General features: G+C 36.1%; 2 protein-coding genes across 3 annotated transcripts in view; one reads left to right on the plus strand and one right to left on the minus strand.

The window, feature by feature from the left end:
- Positions 1 to 366: 366 nt before the first annotated feature.
- Positions 367 to 11839, plus strand: asb5b (ankyrin repeat and SOCS box containing 5b). 2 transcript variants are annotated; one of them, XM_051703005.1, is made up of 7 exons: positions 367 to 605; positions 8028 to 8107; positions 8318 to 8425; positions 8796 to 8950; positions 10429 to 10559; positions 10791 to 10982; positions 11334 to 11839. In XM_051703005.1, exons 1-7 carry the CDS (start codon positions 410 to 412, stop codon positions 11459 to 11461), a joined length of 990 nt encoding a protein of 329 aa, XP_051558965.1. In that variant the 5' UTR covers positions 367 to 409; the 3' UTR covers positions 11462 to 11839. The 2 variants fall into 2 exon arrangements, with proteins under 2 accessions (XP_051558965.1, XP_051558966.1); XM_051703006.1 differs by lacking the exon at positions 367 to 605 and adding an exon at positions 2137 to 2303.
- Positions 11840 to 12587: 748 nt separating this feature from the next.
- Positions 12588 to 17426, minus strand: part of wdr17 (WD repeat domain 17) — a 32975-nt gene continuing 28136 nt past the window's right edge. Inside the window, exon 30 of the mRNA XM_051703042.1 lies at positions 12588 to 17381. Within this exon, the coding sequence (XP_051559002.1) occupies positions 17262 to 17381 (120 nt within the window). The 3' untranslated portion in view covers positions 12588 to 17261. The remainder of the gene's footprint in view (positions 17382 to 17426) is intronic.

Consider the following 17426-nt stretch of genomic DNA (forward strand, 5'->3'; position numbering starts at 1 on the left):
ATTTACAGAAGAAGATAAAGTCATACACATCTGGGATGGCATGAGGGCGAGTAAATGATGAGAGAATTTTCCTTTTTGGGTGAACAATCCCTTTAGCAAATAATCACAAAATGTACTGAAGTTGATTCTTAAAGCATCTGAACACATTATTTATCACCAAGCAATACAGTAAAATACAAATCAGTAATAATACATTATAAACAAACTGTTGAGTGACAAACACTTCAATCAAGGGGCCCATTCAGCTGAAAGTAAATCTGCGTCATCCAACCAACTACTGATATGATACTAAATATCCCTACTCTGAGCCCAGCTGCCTCGGGAAAAACTGGGCTGGCCTGGCATATGATCCCCATCAACACATCCCTGGATCCCATTCCAAAACATTTACTGTGACTGAGCAGCAGCAATGACTGAGATTCTGGAGGAGCGGCCTATCGGCCCGCAGTATTCCAATGTCTATCTCTCGATTTTTGTCCTTTTTTGCTTCAAACTCTTTGTCAAGATCAGTTTAAATATACTGACCCACTTCTACGTGGTTAAAGGAAACCGTAAGGAGGCGGCCCGGATCGCAGCCGAGTTCTATGATTTTGGCCAAGGGCACAGTAAGTAGGCTAAACTGGGATTTATGCGGATTATAAATTTTGGAGCATGTTCTGAGATCTGTCTGTGGGGTGAGATTGGTCATATCACTTTTTATGTCTGCTTGTAAAGTGCACTGGAAAAAGTTTGTTTGGAAGTGACAGATGACGGTTCTGTAGCATGGCCTATTTTGTAACAAAGAAAACTGGGTCAGTTTATTCTTATCTCACAGTGAGTTAAAGACAATTATTGTCTCATAACAGTTTTTGTTTTAATCGCTGGGTAGAGTTTGGATATATAGATGATAGTTTTATATGTTTAAAAAGCTGTAGCCTGTTTCATATGTTGTACGAAAAATGTATGATGCCAAAATAATGTACAAATAAAACTGCTCCCTCACATCCTCAAAATCTTCACATCCTCAGTGATCAGTGATTTATTCGGTTTATAAAGAGATTGTTTACAGATTTGCATATTAACTACATTCTTTGAATCTCTGCAGCCTGAAGGTAAACACAGATGTAAAGATTTTGTTGTCTGTGGAAATGCTCTTATGTATGTATGTATGGTTTTCATTAACTCACGTTCTGTCAGTCACTTTTCATTCTTATTCTATTCTGTTCTGTTCCACCCTGTATATTACCTGCTTAATAACATTTGTGCAATGGATCACAACTGAAATGTTATAAATTGAAATTAAATTGAAAAATGTGCAACAACAATACACTCAAAGTGAATAATAAAATATATCTTATTTTAAGCAACACATTCCGTATGATATGCAGCTTACTCTTCAGTTTATTTGGACAACTTTGCAGCTAGGCTTCTGACAACAACAAACCCATAACTGACGTGTTTTGATTATCAAATCATGCTCCAAATGACATAACAGGACATATGCCGTTTTCTCTGAAGTCTAATTACTTTTATGGTGTACTTATAAGACAATATAAGGTGCTTTGTCTTACTGTTTTTATATTGTTTATTGCTATTTGTTTGTAAATGTTATATTTTGTATTGCAATATATATATATATATATATATATATATATATATATATATGTCTAAACACAGACAGAAATCTCGTACTCAAATGATAATAATAAAACGAATGACAAAATGTACTTCTACAGTATATACATCTATATTTGATTAATGTAAAGGATTTTCAACTGTCTGCGTTCAGATGGAAAAATCAGAACATAGTGTGATTCCTGAATCTATTACCGGAAACTTGCGTCGGAATAGTGTCAGTTTTCTAATCTTAACCTGAGATAAAATTAGTGCAGTGTAATCCCACCCACCGCCACAGGGTCCACGAGGAGCTCGTGCACTTTATACCACAGCGAAGGCTTTGCTCATGTATATGAATTACTGGACGCTTCTGCAAGTTAACATTACGTAATCGTGACGTTTTTTTATTCATGAGTTAAATCTTCGCCATAGTAGGATGTGTAATTTCGCACTCCGCTCATGTGATCAACATGACCCTACTGCGCTCTGAAACAACAACATGCCGAGCAACCAATCAGAGAGAGGCACTAGTTATGCTCGCTCCATCTCTGTATAAAGAAGAGGACATAGATCCGATGCAAACATGCCTGAAGTTCCCTGCAGAGACACCGAGTGCTCATATAATCCACAAAAGAAAAGAAAGCGAGAGGACATCGACAATTTTTCTGCTAAAAAGAGATCGCTCTGGGGTATTTTGACTAGTCAAGGTGAGTTAGCGACACATGTAAATAAATGTGCATTTACATTGCACCCTGCTGTCACCTTGCAGTAGGCTAATATACATTTGTATAGGGCCGGACCTTATGTGGCAAATGATACATTTAATATTACATAGACAATATGAGTATGAATATTATTAATATTACATATTTTTATGGTTATAAAACATATTATTCAGGTAATATAATAAAAAAAAAATCAATATATTGATAAGTACATATTACAATTGTTAATATTAAAGAAAATAAGTCAATTATTTATTTATATATATATATATATATATATATAAAAGAGTGGTCTGTGTGTGCAGTGTAGAGGTATCAATTACATAATTGCAACGTTGTGGCAGAGGCATGCAAGCACGCACACACCTGCTAACATAATTCTCAGTGCAGCAGAAAAATGAATATGACCTGCAGTGTGGACACTGGACAGTCACATGAATCTGAACTGAATTTTGAATTCAGTTTCATAAAAAGAATATGATTTGTAGCCTATTATAGTTTTATGCTCTGTGTATGAGAGACTATGCATGCTTATGTAATAACACAGTAGTTACAGAACAGTGATCCATTAATACAAACACAGGTAGCACACACACACACACATATATCAATGACACTATATGACAAATACTGGCCATTTATTCATTTCTTTAGATGGATGAAAGGAGATCAGAGTAGATTAGTTAAAAACCTGGTTATCAACAACACTTGTTTCAAAACCTTGTTCATCTTTCTTATATTACACACAACCCAATTACAACTAGCACACTAGCTGCAAACTATATGTAGTAGTGATTTTAAGAGTATATAAACAGTATAGGTGCTATAGGCATGTGGCCTATACTGACTATTATATTAAGCTAAAAAAAAAGTTGTGGATTAAACCAAGTCTTACTGCTCAAGGCTAAGTTTAGTTAAATCTGCTTGCCGACATTTGAACCCTCTTAGCAAGGCTACCAGAGTTCAAGTGAACACAATGTACTTTGCCTTTGCTCTGTTTTCAGAAAACAGAACTCCTTCTGCGTCATGTTATATTCAATTAAACTTCCAGCAGTCAGTGACAGTTTTCAGTTTGGTATCTGGGATTCCATTATATATTTACAGTCTCCCATGGAATAGTTGGACTGTCTCTCGATCTACTCTCTATCTGGATGAGCTGGGCAGTTACAACAAGTGGTCTGTATAGAGCCCATCTGTAGTCACATGAACAGAACAAGATCTGAAATATTTATGAGCTCTCACAGAGTCTCTCAATAAAGAAGTGCTTTTTAGTATGCAGTCACCAGGCAGTCAGCATTCACAGTGATAAAGGTCCATAAGGCGGAGGGGAAACCAATATCACATTTTTCACGATCTGGAACTAAGCTCTGATATAAAGTACATTGTTGCTAATTAAAGGGATAGTTCACCCAAAACTGACAATTCTATCATCATTTACTCACCCTAATGCCATCCCAGATGTGTATGACATTCTTCTGCTGAACACAAACAAAGATTGATTGGTGTGGGTAAGAAACAAATAAATTTTATCCTTTTTTTTTTTAACCAATAATTCTCCTCCCTGTATGCATGAAGAATGCAAATTGCCAAAAATAAAAGAAGAATTTGAAAGTGATTGAAGAGATTAATAGTTAAAAAAAGGACTTAAATATTGATCTGTTTCTCACCCACACCTATCATATCACTTCTGAAGACCTGGATTAAACCACTGGAGTTGTGTGGTTACTTTTATGCTGCCTTTATGTGCTTTTTGGATCTTAAAAGTTCTGGCCAAGTTTCACTTGCATTGTATGGACATACAAAGCTGAGATATTCGTTAAAAATCTTTGTTTGTGTTCAGCAGAATAAAGAAAGTCATACACATCTGAGATGGCATGAGGGTGAGTAAATAATGAAAGAATTTTCCTTTTTGGGTGAACTATCCCTTTAACTAGTTAGAACTCATTTAACTCCTTTTTCATATCAGCACAGATGTTCTGATAACACCGCACTCTTGCTTGTGTGATATTGCTTTTATATAACAGTTCTAGATGTTACATTCAAGGCACAATATGGACAGATAATTTTTTAATTTTTTTATTCAATAAAGAAAATAGTTCCAAACGAAGCTAAAGCAGGATCAAGAGTTGTGTGTCGCTAAGCAATGCGCAGACTGACAGCCTGTCTGAAACATTCTAAACACAGACAAGTGGAGTGATTTAAACAATAAAGCATCTCAGTGCCTTTATAATAAATATGAGCACTCTTGGAATGGCACTTGTCTAACTGTCTAACTTGAACTAAGTGTTGTATACAGTTTCATTAAATATAATCACAACACATAGTACAGTATCTAGTAGTCTAGTATAATTGTAATTAACTTAAGCACAGCTGTGACCTAAAGCTCCACATGCCAGTCTAGAATCCCAGTGGTGGCAATCCACCTCCGTCGCTCAAGCTAAGCTAAAAAAAGAAGGTGGCTGCTTTTGTGTGCTCTAGTCCTACCCAAGATATCAGATGTCCTCTCATTTACAGGGTATGGCGTATACGTATCAGTGGCTAGATGTGCCTTGGGGCGATGGAGACTTGGGTATGTGCAGAATGGAACCTCACTCTCTTAGGCCACGCACTGTGCGAGGAATGGCAGTTGCAGAAGGGCAGTTATCATATGACGTTGAGGCTAGATTGCGCTCATGCTATTTATAGGTCTCGCTGATACACTCTGAATGGATAAATATTCACATTAGAAACTGCTATATCCTTGTACCAATGCAAACTCCTTCCGTACATACCAACCTGACATCTGTTCTGTATTGGTTCTGTTGATTTTTGATGTGAAATTAAATAGAGGATAGCTGAAGGTAGTGTTGTCGGTTGTTGTGTTGTTGCCACTATGGTCAGTCTATGCTTATGCAGTGGTTTCATCAAGTGGCAGAGCTGAAGGTTTTATAATATTGCATGCTGTGCGTGCTGTTGTGTGTGAGTATGTGTGTGTATGTGTCTTTAAAGTGATAGGGGAAAAAATAAGAAATTGTGGGAATGGAACGGTGCAAAAAAAGTATTATTACATAGAATATATATATATATATATATATATATATATATATATATATATATATATATATAATATATATATATATATATATATATATATATATATATATATATATATATATATATATATATATATATAGATAGATAGATAGATAGATAGATAGATAGATAGATATACAGTATATACTGTATATAAATGTTTCAATCAGTACTGATACCTATTATTTTTAAATGTGTCTGATAAACAATATGCAGAAATTATTTATTTTTTTTACAATCTTTATTTACAATTTATAATAAAAAAATATTATGTAGCTTAAAATGCAATGTGTCAAGCATTTTTTTGTAACACTCTGAAATCTTACTTATGCATAAATGACTGATACATAAAACAGTCAAATAATAATATTTATGTACCTTACACCTTAATGTACCCTAATATACCTGTTGAATTCTCAGTGGCGTTAATGCCATTGGGTACAATTGTTTAGATACCCACCAGATGGCATTTATCGGTAGACCCGATATTAAAGAACCGAGAATAGTGTGAATATTGTAAAAAAAAAAATGCTCTAATGCAAAGTATATAGTTATAGTCCTTTGAATAATAAGTCTTCTGGCTCATTTTGTGTAGGTTTGTTTACATTATTAAAATTTTTTAGCTTTTATTGCTTTTTCTTTATAATGACTTCGTAGTAAAAAGATCATGCTCACCTGTACTGAAAACTATTTTAAGTAAAATATATAAGACCTACATATGTCAACATTCCGACTGATTGCACTGTGAATTTGGCGTCAGGACTCAAGATTTCAAAAGTTCTACCGAAATTTGAACAACTGCCTCCAGTGGCTGAGGCTGGAAGTGTTGTTGAGGTAAAATGTCCACAGGGTGGCACCAAAAGCGAGTTGTATTTTTAGTTGTAAATAAGATAAAACAGTCAACAGGAATGGATATTTTATTAAACCTACTCCCTTATCCAAACCCCAACCCTAAACATAAACATCAGTGTAATAAAAATGCAATTTCAGAGCAAAAATGCAACCTCCGAATCATGCTCACTATTGTTTATGTGAAAGCGACTACTTCCTGGTTTCCACGGGACCAGAACCCATGTCTCATAGTGACCAGAACCCATGTTTTAGAGATTGCTAGAGATTGATGCAAAAATGTCTGATGGGAGATGGTGCTTAAACTTATGGGCATGTGTGAGCTACAGTTTCCACTTGAAATGTCCAGAGAATGGCACCAAAAGTGAGTTGTATTTTTAGTTGTAAATGATGTAATACAGTCAACAGGAATGCATCATTTATAAACTGTACATCCTAACCCACACCCTTAACCTAACTTTCAGTGGATTGATGTATATATACAGTGAATTGATTATATATGTGTAATGGGAGCCAGCTGATACATGATAGCTGTGCAGTATGTGTAAACCTCACTCCCCTGGCCTCAAGACTGACGCTAGAGGTTGTAGCCTTTAGCCTACTTGTTAGCCCGCTGCCACCCATGCCGGCTGACAGCAATTCAAATCCCGCTTGGAGCGGGTCGAGCAGGACTGGTTACAGTGGTGCCGTGACCCGGATGGGAGTGAGGTTTGGGGGGCTGAATGTAAAGGGAGCCGCCGGATATGTGATAGCTGTGCGGTATGTGTAAACCTCACTCCCCTGGCCTCAAGACTGACGCTAGAGGTTGTAGCCTTTAGCCTACTTGTTAGCGCGCTGCCACCCATGCTGGCTGACAGCAATTCAAATCCCGCTTGGAGCGGGTCGAGCAGGACTGGTTACAGTGGTGCCGTGACCCGGATGGGAGTGAGGTTTAGGGGGGTGAATGTAAAGGGAGCCGCCAGATATGTGATAGCTGTACGGTATGTGTAAACCTCACTCCCCTGGCCTCAAGAGGCACACAAGCGACTGATGCTAGAGGCTGTAGCCTTTAGCCTCCTCGTTAGGACGCCCGCCTCCCATGCCAGCTGACGCCGGTTCAAATCGGGTCAAGCAGGACTGGTTATATATGTATTTATACACTGAATGCAAAAATGTCTGATGGGGATTGCGCTTGTTAGTCATTCAGCAGAATGTGGACGATTTCAGGGTACATGAACATTCGGAAGCAGCATGTCGATTTCCCATGTAATCATGTTGCACTCTTTGAATACATGTGCCTGTGGATGTAGTTCTAAAATAAATTCAGCCATGTTTTTGTATTGTGCATATTTATGTGAAAAAAAATATTTAATTTTATGACACCTGCACTGTAGAATCTTTTCAAATTGCTCAACTGTTTAAATGAGTCGACCTTTTATTGTGTTGTAGAGAGCTGGCCCACTCTCACAATAGTTGATAATGATTTGCCATTTTCAGCTATTCCACTCTCAAGCTCTCTTCTCAACAGCTGTCGGTGGGCAGTGTCAAAATCACCTGCAAACACACCACTCTCACTTAAGAATATTCCAGAAATAATCAAGTCAGATTGTGGTTGAGTGGATATATTTAAGGCTCTTAAATCACACGTGTACAGGCCAGTACTTTTAAAACTGTGGGTTATTAGTATATTATGTTAATTTATAAGTTGTATAATTAATATAAAATTTGATGTTACACAATGTTGGGTGCCAGTATTTTAGTTTTTGCAGCAGATTCATTCAATGTGTGTTCATTCACGTCTTACAGGTTCATGGGCAGATCGTTCTCCACTCCATGAAGCTGCATGTCAGGGTCGACTGCTGGCCCTGAAGACCCTTCTCTCTCAGGTGTACACACATATACACTTACAAAAAAAAAATATATATATATATATATATATATATATATATATATATATTATACTTATAATATTATAATAAACCTGATGAATCTCATGTTTTTTGGTATTTGTTTATGTAAGTGGCCTTGGATAAAAGAGTCTTATATATAAGTAAATGTAAATGTTGAATATATCTGTTTTGTTTCCATATTGCCAGGGTTATAGTGCAAATATCATCACCATTGACCATGTCACTCCACTGCACGAAGCTTGTCTCAGAGATCATGTAGCCTGTGCCAGGGCTCTCATTGAGGCTGGTGCCAATGTGAGTTAATAATCACAAAAATGCAGAAATTTATATTACCCACCAAGGATGTGTAACGCTTGTTTTTGTAAGAAACAAAATATTTGCACCTTGTGCTGGCAGACTAATTTATATTTAATATGATTGGGTTAAATGTCTAAAAGTCCAACCCACAAATACAGTTTACAGGCTGGATAATAATTAGTTTGGAGTTGACAGAGAGAAATTTAGAGCAGATCTTAATCAGCCAGGACCAACTTGGGACATTGGGTATTTAAATCACTGCATATGGCTATAAAGACTTCTCATACTGTATGTTTTCTTGCTCTTTGTTTATTGATATATTTGGAAGACTCTGTTCAGATTGATAACATGTTTGTTTGTGTGGTAGGTAAATGCCACGACCATTGATGGTGTGACCCCGCTGTTTAATGCCTGCTCAGCAGGTAGTGTCACCTGCACAGAGGTGCTGTTAGAACATGGAGCAAAAATACAGGCAGAAGCGTGCCAACCTTCACCCATTCATGAGGCCTCCAGCAAAGGCAAGTCATTCTGCTTACTTGCTAACCACCTTTAGTCGAAACACAAAATAATCCAATGTTGTACGTTTATTTTTGAGGATGGTAAATGGTTATGGATTGAATAAGTTGAAGGATATAATTTACTATAAGGCTCTCTTTGTGAACATCAGTAAATGAATGAGGTATCATAAACTAACATTGACAAATATTTTTAAATAACATTTATTAACATTGGCTAATGTAAAAAAATTTTTTTAAAGCAATTGTTTATTGTTAGCTCTTGTAAGTTCAGAATGTAGGCTATTAACTAATGTTAACATATGCAACTTTTAATGTTAAAATGTATTAGTATATGTTGAAATTAACACTAACCAAGATTAGGAAGTGTCATAGTAAAAATATTGTTTATTGTTAGTTCATGTTAACTAATGTAGTTAATGAATGTTAACAAATGCAACCTTTTAGTAAAGTTTTACCAATAAAAGTGTACTATCTACCAGTCAAAAGTTTGGACACACTTGACTGAATTTGTTTTGGAATATGTTTTTGTGGTCTTTAAAACATTTTGATCTAAAGCCTTATGCATAAATGCTTGAAATTAGTTTTGACGAATATAAAGGTATACTGAATGTATATATACAGTACATACAAATATTTTATAATAATTAATTGGTAACACTTTACAATAAGGTTCCATTTGTTAATAGTATTTAACAACATTAGTTAACCTGAACGAACAATGAACAATAATTTAACAGCATTTATTAATCTTGGTTAATGTTAATTTCAACATATAGTAATACATTTTTAAAATGAAAAGATGTATATATTAAAATTAGTTTATGAACTAACAATGAACAATTGTACCTTTATTAACTATCATTTAAAAAGATTAATAAATGCTGTAAAAAAATAAATTTTTCATTGTAAGTTCATGATACCTAATGCAGTAACTAATGTTAACGAATTATTGTAAAGTGTTACCAATCAATTATAATAAAAAAATAAAATAAAAAAATAAAAACCTTTTTTTTTTTTTTCAAATGGATGAGTTGGACTGGATAGTGAAACAAAAGCAGCCAACAAGTGCCCATCATACTGTATAAGGGAACTCTCTCAATACTGTTTAAAAAACATCCCGGGTGGGTACCTTATGAAGTTGGTTGAATAAATACCCTGAGTGTGCAGAGCTGTAATCTGGGTAAAGGGTGAATACTCTGAAGAATCTAATATGTAAGATTTGATTGATTTGTTGAACATTATTTGGTCTCTGCTTAATTCTCATACTTTTGTTTGTGTTATTTCATAGTTTTGATGACTCTTATTCCAAAATTTGGAAAATTGTAAGAATAAAGAAATAAGTAGGTGTGACTCTTGTAAGTGTAAGTATTAAGTGAAGGAATTGTATAAATCTATAGCATTTATTGCAGAGTTTCCAAACATATCAATGCTACCTTAATTCTCAGTGTAAGTAAATATGGATGTGTTTGATGTCTCAGGCAGGGCAGCATGTGTAGAGGCTCTCATCGCATGGGGAGCAGATGTAGATTATGACATCCCGCATCTAGGAACACCACTTTACATTGCCTGTATGTCCCAGGAACTCCAGTGTACACAGAAACTTCTGGATGGAGGTGTGTTTGTAAAAAAATACTGACTGTGAAACAAAGTCAATTCTGTCATTTTAGTTATTATAACAAAGTCCCATCCATGTGCACACTATTACTGTTCAAAACAAGTTAACAGTTTAAATGACTGGGTGTATTATGGGGTGCTGAGGTCACATACCATCTTACTGTTACTTTTAGTTCTAGATTGTTCATCAGATGCTCTAAAAAAAAAAAAAAGGATCTGTTTTTTCATAGGAGCCAATGTGCAGAAGGGCCGTTTCCTGGACACGCCCCTGCATGCTGCAGCACAGAAGGATTGTCCAGAAATCATAAGAGTCCTGCTAGAATTCGGGGCTAACATCAACACTCGCAACCTGGAACTACAAAAGCCGGTGGAGACAGCACCACCCAGCAGTACAGCAGAGGGCATGCTCCTGCTTTATGAGGGTAATGTTTGTTTTCTTAGCTGCTAATTTTGATATCTGATAGCTTTTTGGTTATTGTTACCACTCAGTTGACTGTTTGAAAGCTGTTGTAGACATTAATCATCTACGAAGGGCCATTCACACATAAAGAGTTCTTGCATCAGTCTGCACTTTTTTAATTGCCTGTGTTAATATGTGCTAGGTGAACGTCTTTGATCGTTGCTTCACATCTGTTTTTTTTAGTACCTAGCAACATTAGCACCACATTTTTAAGATGCCATGCCATCTAGCTGAGTTTGAAAACAAAAATGTGACCTGAGTAAATGGCCCCTAATGATGTTTTAATGCTAACCTTTACTCTCTTCTTGGATAGCCACACCAGTGTCTCTATGTCAGCTGTGTCGACTGAGTATCCGAAATTACATGGGCCGATCCAGACTGCACCTGATCCCTCATCTCAAACTGCCTACGTTGCTCAAGAGTTTTCTCCAGTACAGATAGACTCTCTATTCTCTGTTTTCATAAATTAAGTGCATTAATATATGAAAGGTACCCAACCATGTTTGTGACTACTAAAAAACACTATCATGTTGGCCATTCTTTTCACTTCAGATATATTCAAATATTTTTTTTAATTTTTTTTTTAATATAATATACAGTATATTTTGTGCAACTAATGAACATCACTTATATTTTGGTAAATAATATCTATATTAGTCATTCGTAACCTGTGCATTTTGTCAATGTTAGCTGCATGCGTAATGTGATAACACTGTGTAACAATTTTTTATTTTATTTATTTTTTTCTGGGTAGTAAGTGTAATTTCCTAATTGCTTATTCCTCAAAAGTATTGAAAATGGCTATTATTCCCCACAAACTTTGCTTTTGTGACCAGGACAGTGATATTTTGAAATGTACCTATTTCCAATGAGAAAATGGGCAAATTTGTGTCTTTTTGTTCACAAAGTCAGAAAAAACAACATATGAATCCAAATTAACATGTATTTATACTAAAGTAATATTCAAAGCCGTGCTGGTCCATAATGGTAACAAGTACCCGTCTCTTCCCCTGGCTCACTCGGTGCACCTCAAAGAGGATTACAACAGCATCAAGACCTTGCTGAAGTATGATGAGCACGGCTGGGAGGTCATAGGAGACTTCAAAATGGTGGCATTCTTGATGGGTCTCCAAGGTGGTTTTACCAAGTTTCCCTGCTATCTTTGCCTTTTGGACAGCAGGGACACCAAGGCGCACTACCACAGGCGGGACTGGCCACAGTGGACCGAGTTCTCTGTGGGGAGGAGCAACATCAAGTGGGAGCCACTGGTGGACCCCCGGAAGGTGCTGATGCCACCACTGCACATCAAATTGGGCCTTATGAAACAATTTGTCAGAGCTCTAGATAAGGTGTCGGCAGCCTTCAAGTACCTTCAAGACTTCTTCCCTAAGCTGTCTGAGGCAAAGGTCAAAGCCGGTGTCTTTGTCGGACCACAGATAAAGAAGGATTTTGGATTCATATGTTGTTTTTTTCTGACTTTATGTGAACGAAAAGACACAAATTCACCCGTTTTCTCATTGGAAATAGGTACATTTCAAAATATCACTGTCCTGGTCACAAAAGCAAAGTTTGTGGGGAATAACAGCCATTTTCTATACTTTTGAGGAATAAGCAATTAGGAAATAACATTTACTTATTACAAAATAAGTTCACTTTGTTATTACAGTTGCAGTTGGTAAACTAATAGGACATTTCAGTCCTCCTTGATTCAAAATTCATATTAATCAGCTCTTTTATTTAAAACCAATTCTAATTTAATTGAATCATGTTTTTTAATGAAGAAAAATGTCTGAAGTAGTGATATACAGTTCTCATAAGAATAAAACAAAATACAGTATATTCTAGTAATATTCTTGGTCACTTGATCTTTTAATAGCAATTATCAAATCATGGTCACAAAAAAGAAGGTAAGCTTGAGTGACACATCTTGCTGATTCTTACATAACTTTCCATGCACTTTTATGATATATCATTATTCAAAATAAACAAGTTAAATGTGATTTTGTGCTTGTAGACTTGGTGGATTTGGGTAAGTCCCATTCTCAGTCCTATGCCTGACTCAACTACTGGATCAATTTGTGATGTTTAACTATTCCCTTTGTTGTGAATGCATAATGTTATTTACACAGATTTTAGCTTGGAGTTTAGACATTATTTCTAGAACAAGTCTATATACAAATAAATACATTTCACAGTGCAATTTGATGAAAATAGTCTCTGTGTCTGGATTTTCTACCATAAAACCAAAATTTCCATAATTCCTTAAAACCATTTTTTAAAACCAAGACAATGCTTGCAATTTAACATTTTACCAGCCTGAATGCCTGACATTTAATATTTACAGTATGTCTAATGTACTATGCCATATTGATACAAATACTTTTGTCTTTTTCTTCCTAATTTCAGAAGTACATTCCAAACGTATAGCTATGTATCAGCAGAAATGTCTTTCTTAATTTGTGCGTTTTCTCAGATTTATTGCCTATGTTTTTCTAGACATACATTTTGAGAATAACAGCGAGGCTTTATGTTCTATTCACTCTCTGTACATAATGCTGCTAAATTTATAGGAATATTCTGGGTCAAAACAAGTTAAGCTCAATCGACAACCTTTGTGACATAATGTAGGTTACCACAAAAAATTATTTCGACTCATCCATTTCTTTCTTGAGATAAAAGAGAAAAGAAGCTAAAATCGAGGTTACAGTGAGGCACTTTCAATGGAAGTGAATGGGGCCAGTCCGTAGGGTGACCAGACATCCCTGTTTTCTGGTTTTTGATGGTCTGTCCCTGACAGGAGCTGTCCTTGGAAATGTCCCCGTTTTTACTGTGTGTTCAAAACAGTCCGCAAAGTGGAAATACATGGCAAGAAAGCCACTATTGAAGCCTACCAGCAACAAGGTTTACCATGTGCTGTTTATTTTGACCAACAGAGGGGGCTGCTCGTTATAGCAGCTTTAAGTCATTCATCTTCCTTTACTGATTACTTGTTCATGCCAGTTTTGCCATTAAGAACAGTACCAGGGAGCAAGCGCAATTGAAAAGAATCATCATCATTGTTATCAGCTTCAAGGTGAGACACATACTAGTTATGTTATAAATAAGTTATATTATGTATTATATAAAATTAATGCATTTAAAATAAGAATATGACATTAATAACATGGAAAAAGAAATGAAATGCATAATAAAGTATCTTCAAAGAACAACAATAAATGTAAATCAGCACATTACAGTATAGATTACATTGTGCCTTGCTGGAAAACAAGTGACTGAAAAGAAGCATCATAATGCATAAGATTTGATCAAAATAAAGGTATAATTAAGAAAAACAGGTCCATATGAGATAACTGATAGAAACAGTTAGGTGAAATAATTTAATAATAATAATTATACAATATTTAATGTCTTTGTGTCATGACTACAAAGTGTAAAAATCTCCAACAATATGAGGCATCTAAGGGCGGCAATCAGCCATTCAGAAATGAATTTCAGGCCCTGATATAATCAAGGGCGTAGATTTGGCTAAAACTTTGAGGGGGTTGCAACGTGAAGCATTTACATGTTTCCATTGATCATGGTATGATTAAGCAATATCACATGAGCAAGAGTGTGATATGGCCCTATATCGGCACTGCTGTGATTCAGCCATAGGTAATCACAGCAGTGCTGATTTAGGGTCATATAGCACGATTGCGAGTGTGATATTGCTTATATACAACAGTTCAATGAACAAGTAAATTAAAAAAACAATTAGGAAAAACTGAGTACGGTCTTAAAAACGCATTTGTGCATGGAACTACTTTATTACGCGGCGGATCAAAATCTGCCATTGTTGGTTCAAACCAAATGATGCGTCCAAGCCTTCGTTAGTAATTCAAAAATTTCACTTCATAAATAGTATCACGACTTGTGCTGTTTCTAACAAGTTATTGGATAAGGATGGATGGATGGATGGATGGATGGATGTGTGTGTGTATATGTGTGAGAGAGAGAGAGAGAGAGAGGGAGACAGAGCGTGTGCGATCACCTGTTGCCACACCCAAGCAGAGATGCTGTCAGCTTTCTGAAGATCAGCTTTCTCAGTGGAAAAGTAGCCGTCCAAGCAGGGGTAATTCTACCTATTTCACGGTAGCCGTTGCGCAAGAGTCGATCACTATAGAAACCGCAATGTCCTCCATTTTAAACAGTGTGTACACTCCAATGTGGAAAGTCCGATAAGAGGTAAGCGCCTTCAGTTTGTGTAATTAATCAGTCTATTGTGTCTCTCAGCTGTGATGAGACATAATGCTGAAGTTGGTCGTTTAAAGCCGTTTAAAGCTATTTCCTAGCTTTAGTAGTAGTAATACAAGCGATTACGGAGTGCTGTATGTAAACACTGGCTGAAGCGGATTCACTTCACGTCACCTGTCTCATATTACACATAAAAATGATCTTTTGCCACCACCTGCTGGTTAACATATGTAGTGTAAAAAAAAATACATGTTATAAAAAGACAAACTGTAGCTCTTAACACATCTGCACTGCTCTTATACTTTAGTTTAGAACAGCACGAACACAAGTGGAGTGACACACACTGTGAAGCTTCAGAGTGCTGATGGTGTCAGACCATCAGTGCTCATGGAATGTCTCTCGTCCAATCAGATTCGAGGACCGGAACTAACTGTTGAATAGATATAAATCTACTAACCCCATCCCCCCTGGAATCGACGCCCCTGGATATGAGTGTAAGTGTTTCATATGATTTCAGTTGTAATGCTGAGGGAAATGGTAGTCCAGTGAGCTCATTTATTTTGAAATTCCTCTGCCAGTTTGCCAGCAAACAAGTTAGAAGCCTACCGCCTTACTTTTAGGAAAGTGCCAGGTAAAGGTGAAGGAAAAGAGGAGAAGAGAAGGAACTTTAGAAGAGATTAAGAAGACTGATGCAAAGAGTGTGACCAAGGGCAGGTGTCAACTTTACCACCATAACAGAATTTCATTGAGACATATTCAACAGTGATATACCATAGTTCATCACATTACTACATTCACCATAGACAAAGTACATATTATCCGAATTGTCCCCCTTTTTTTAATTCATAGATAAGTACATAGATACGATTTTTCAATTTCAGAAACCTGGTCACCTTACCAATCCGTAAACACTAACATATGCACTATTTCAAAATTATAACCAAGATGTAAACAATATGCATGTTAACATGATTGTAGTGTGATAAAATCGCTTAAAAACTAACCTTTTCTGTGTAAAGTTATAGCCAATTTTACAACTTCATTGCCAGGACAATGCAATGTAAACAAACTCTTAAATGACTGTAAAAATGACGATTTAAACAACTTTACAGCTCAAACAACATATGAGTGTTAACAGACTATTTAATGCAAATGCTTTTATAAAATTATAAGCCCATTCACTTCCACTGTCAGTGCCTCACTGTAACCTTGATTATTGCTTTTTTGTTCTTTTTCTTTCTTTTTTTTTTTTTTTTTAAGAAAAGGAGGGAGTCGTTGAAATAATTTTTTGTGGTAATCAACATTATGCCACAAATGCTTTTGATTGAGCTTAACTTGTATTGAACCCGGAATATTCCTTTAATTAAGATGAATATTAAACCTGCAGACCTACTTTATAATAAACATGCATAATGATCCCTGAATGAAATGGCGTAACATTGAACAGTGATTATTACAATATGCTTTAGGAAAGCCACTGAGGTTTCGAATTCTCAGTGTTCCTATTTGGTTCAACTAAAAAATAATGTGTATACAGACCTAACTGTTTCAGTGACAATGCAGCAAACACAACATGTCTCTAATGAAATCAAATAAATAAACAAACAAACAAACAAATATTCACAGATAAATACCCTGTACTCAAGTCTTGAAATAAAAGATCTACAAAACATTCATAAGATCGCATGAACCAAATGCTACACCTTCATAATAATCATTGATAATACCAACTAAACAGCAACTAGAATTACAATCTTTGGACTACAGTATTGACTGCAAACCTAAATACTGTCATCTGATTCTTTGCATATACTCTGCAAGCTGCACATTAATAAGCACACCATGAAATGGCAAAGCTTTAAGAAATATTGGTTTGAATACAATTTATGAACTTCTGCTGTTCTATGACATACAACAAGCTCTCTGAGAGAGATGGGGAATGTTTGCCCCCTACCAGATGCTGACTTTCCAGAGCCAGACAAGACATAATACTGCTCACAGTTTGTGCTCAGAAGGGGTTGAGGCGTATGCCCGTCCCCAGTGGAGAGAAAGGGTTCACCTTTGCCCACATCAGGGCATCATTTAGAGAAATTGCTGATTTGCCATCCTCCAGGAAGAACACTGGACCCTGCCAGTCAAAGCAAAGACAGATTTGAGTTCAAAGGCTTAGTGC

The sequence above is a fragment of the Myxocyprinus asiaticus genome, chromosome 7 (genome assembly GCF_019703515.2).
Source record: "Myxocyprinus asiaticus isolate MX2 ecotype Aquarium Trade chromosome 7, UBuf_Myxa_2, whole genome shotgun sequence".
Lineage (NCBI taxonomy): Eukaryota > Metazoa > Chordata > Actinopteri > Cypriniformes > Catostomidae > Myxocyprinus > Myxocyprinus asiaticus.

Coding starts and splice junctions, on each gene's coding strand:
- asb5b (XM_051703005.1), top strand. CDS start 410: ATGACTGAGATTCTGGAGGAGCGGCCTATCGGCCCGCAGTATTCCAAT. Junction 8,108..8,317: donor TGAAGACCCTTCTCTCTCAG/GTGTACACACAT, acceptor CCATATTGCCAG/GGTTATAGTGCAAATATCAT. Junction 8,951..10,428: donor GAGGCCTCCAGCAAAGGCAA/GTCATTCTGCTT, acceptor TGTCTCAGGCAG/GGCAGCATGTGTAGAGGCTC.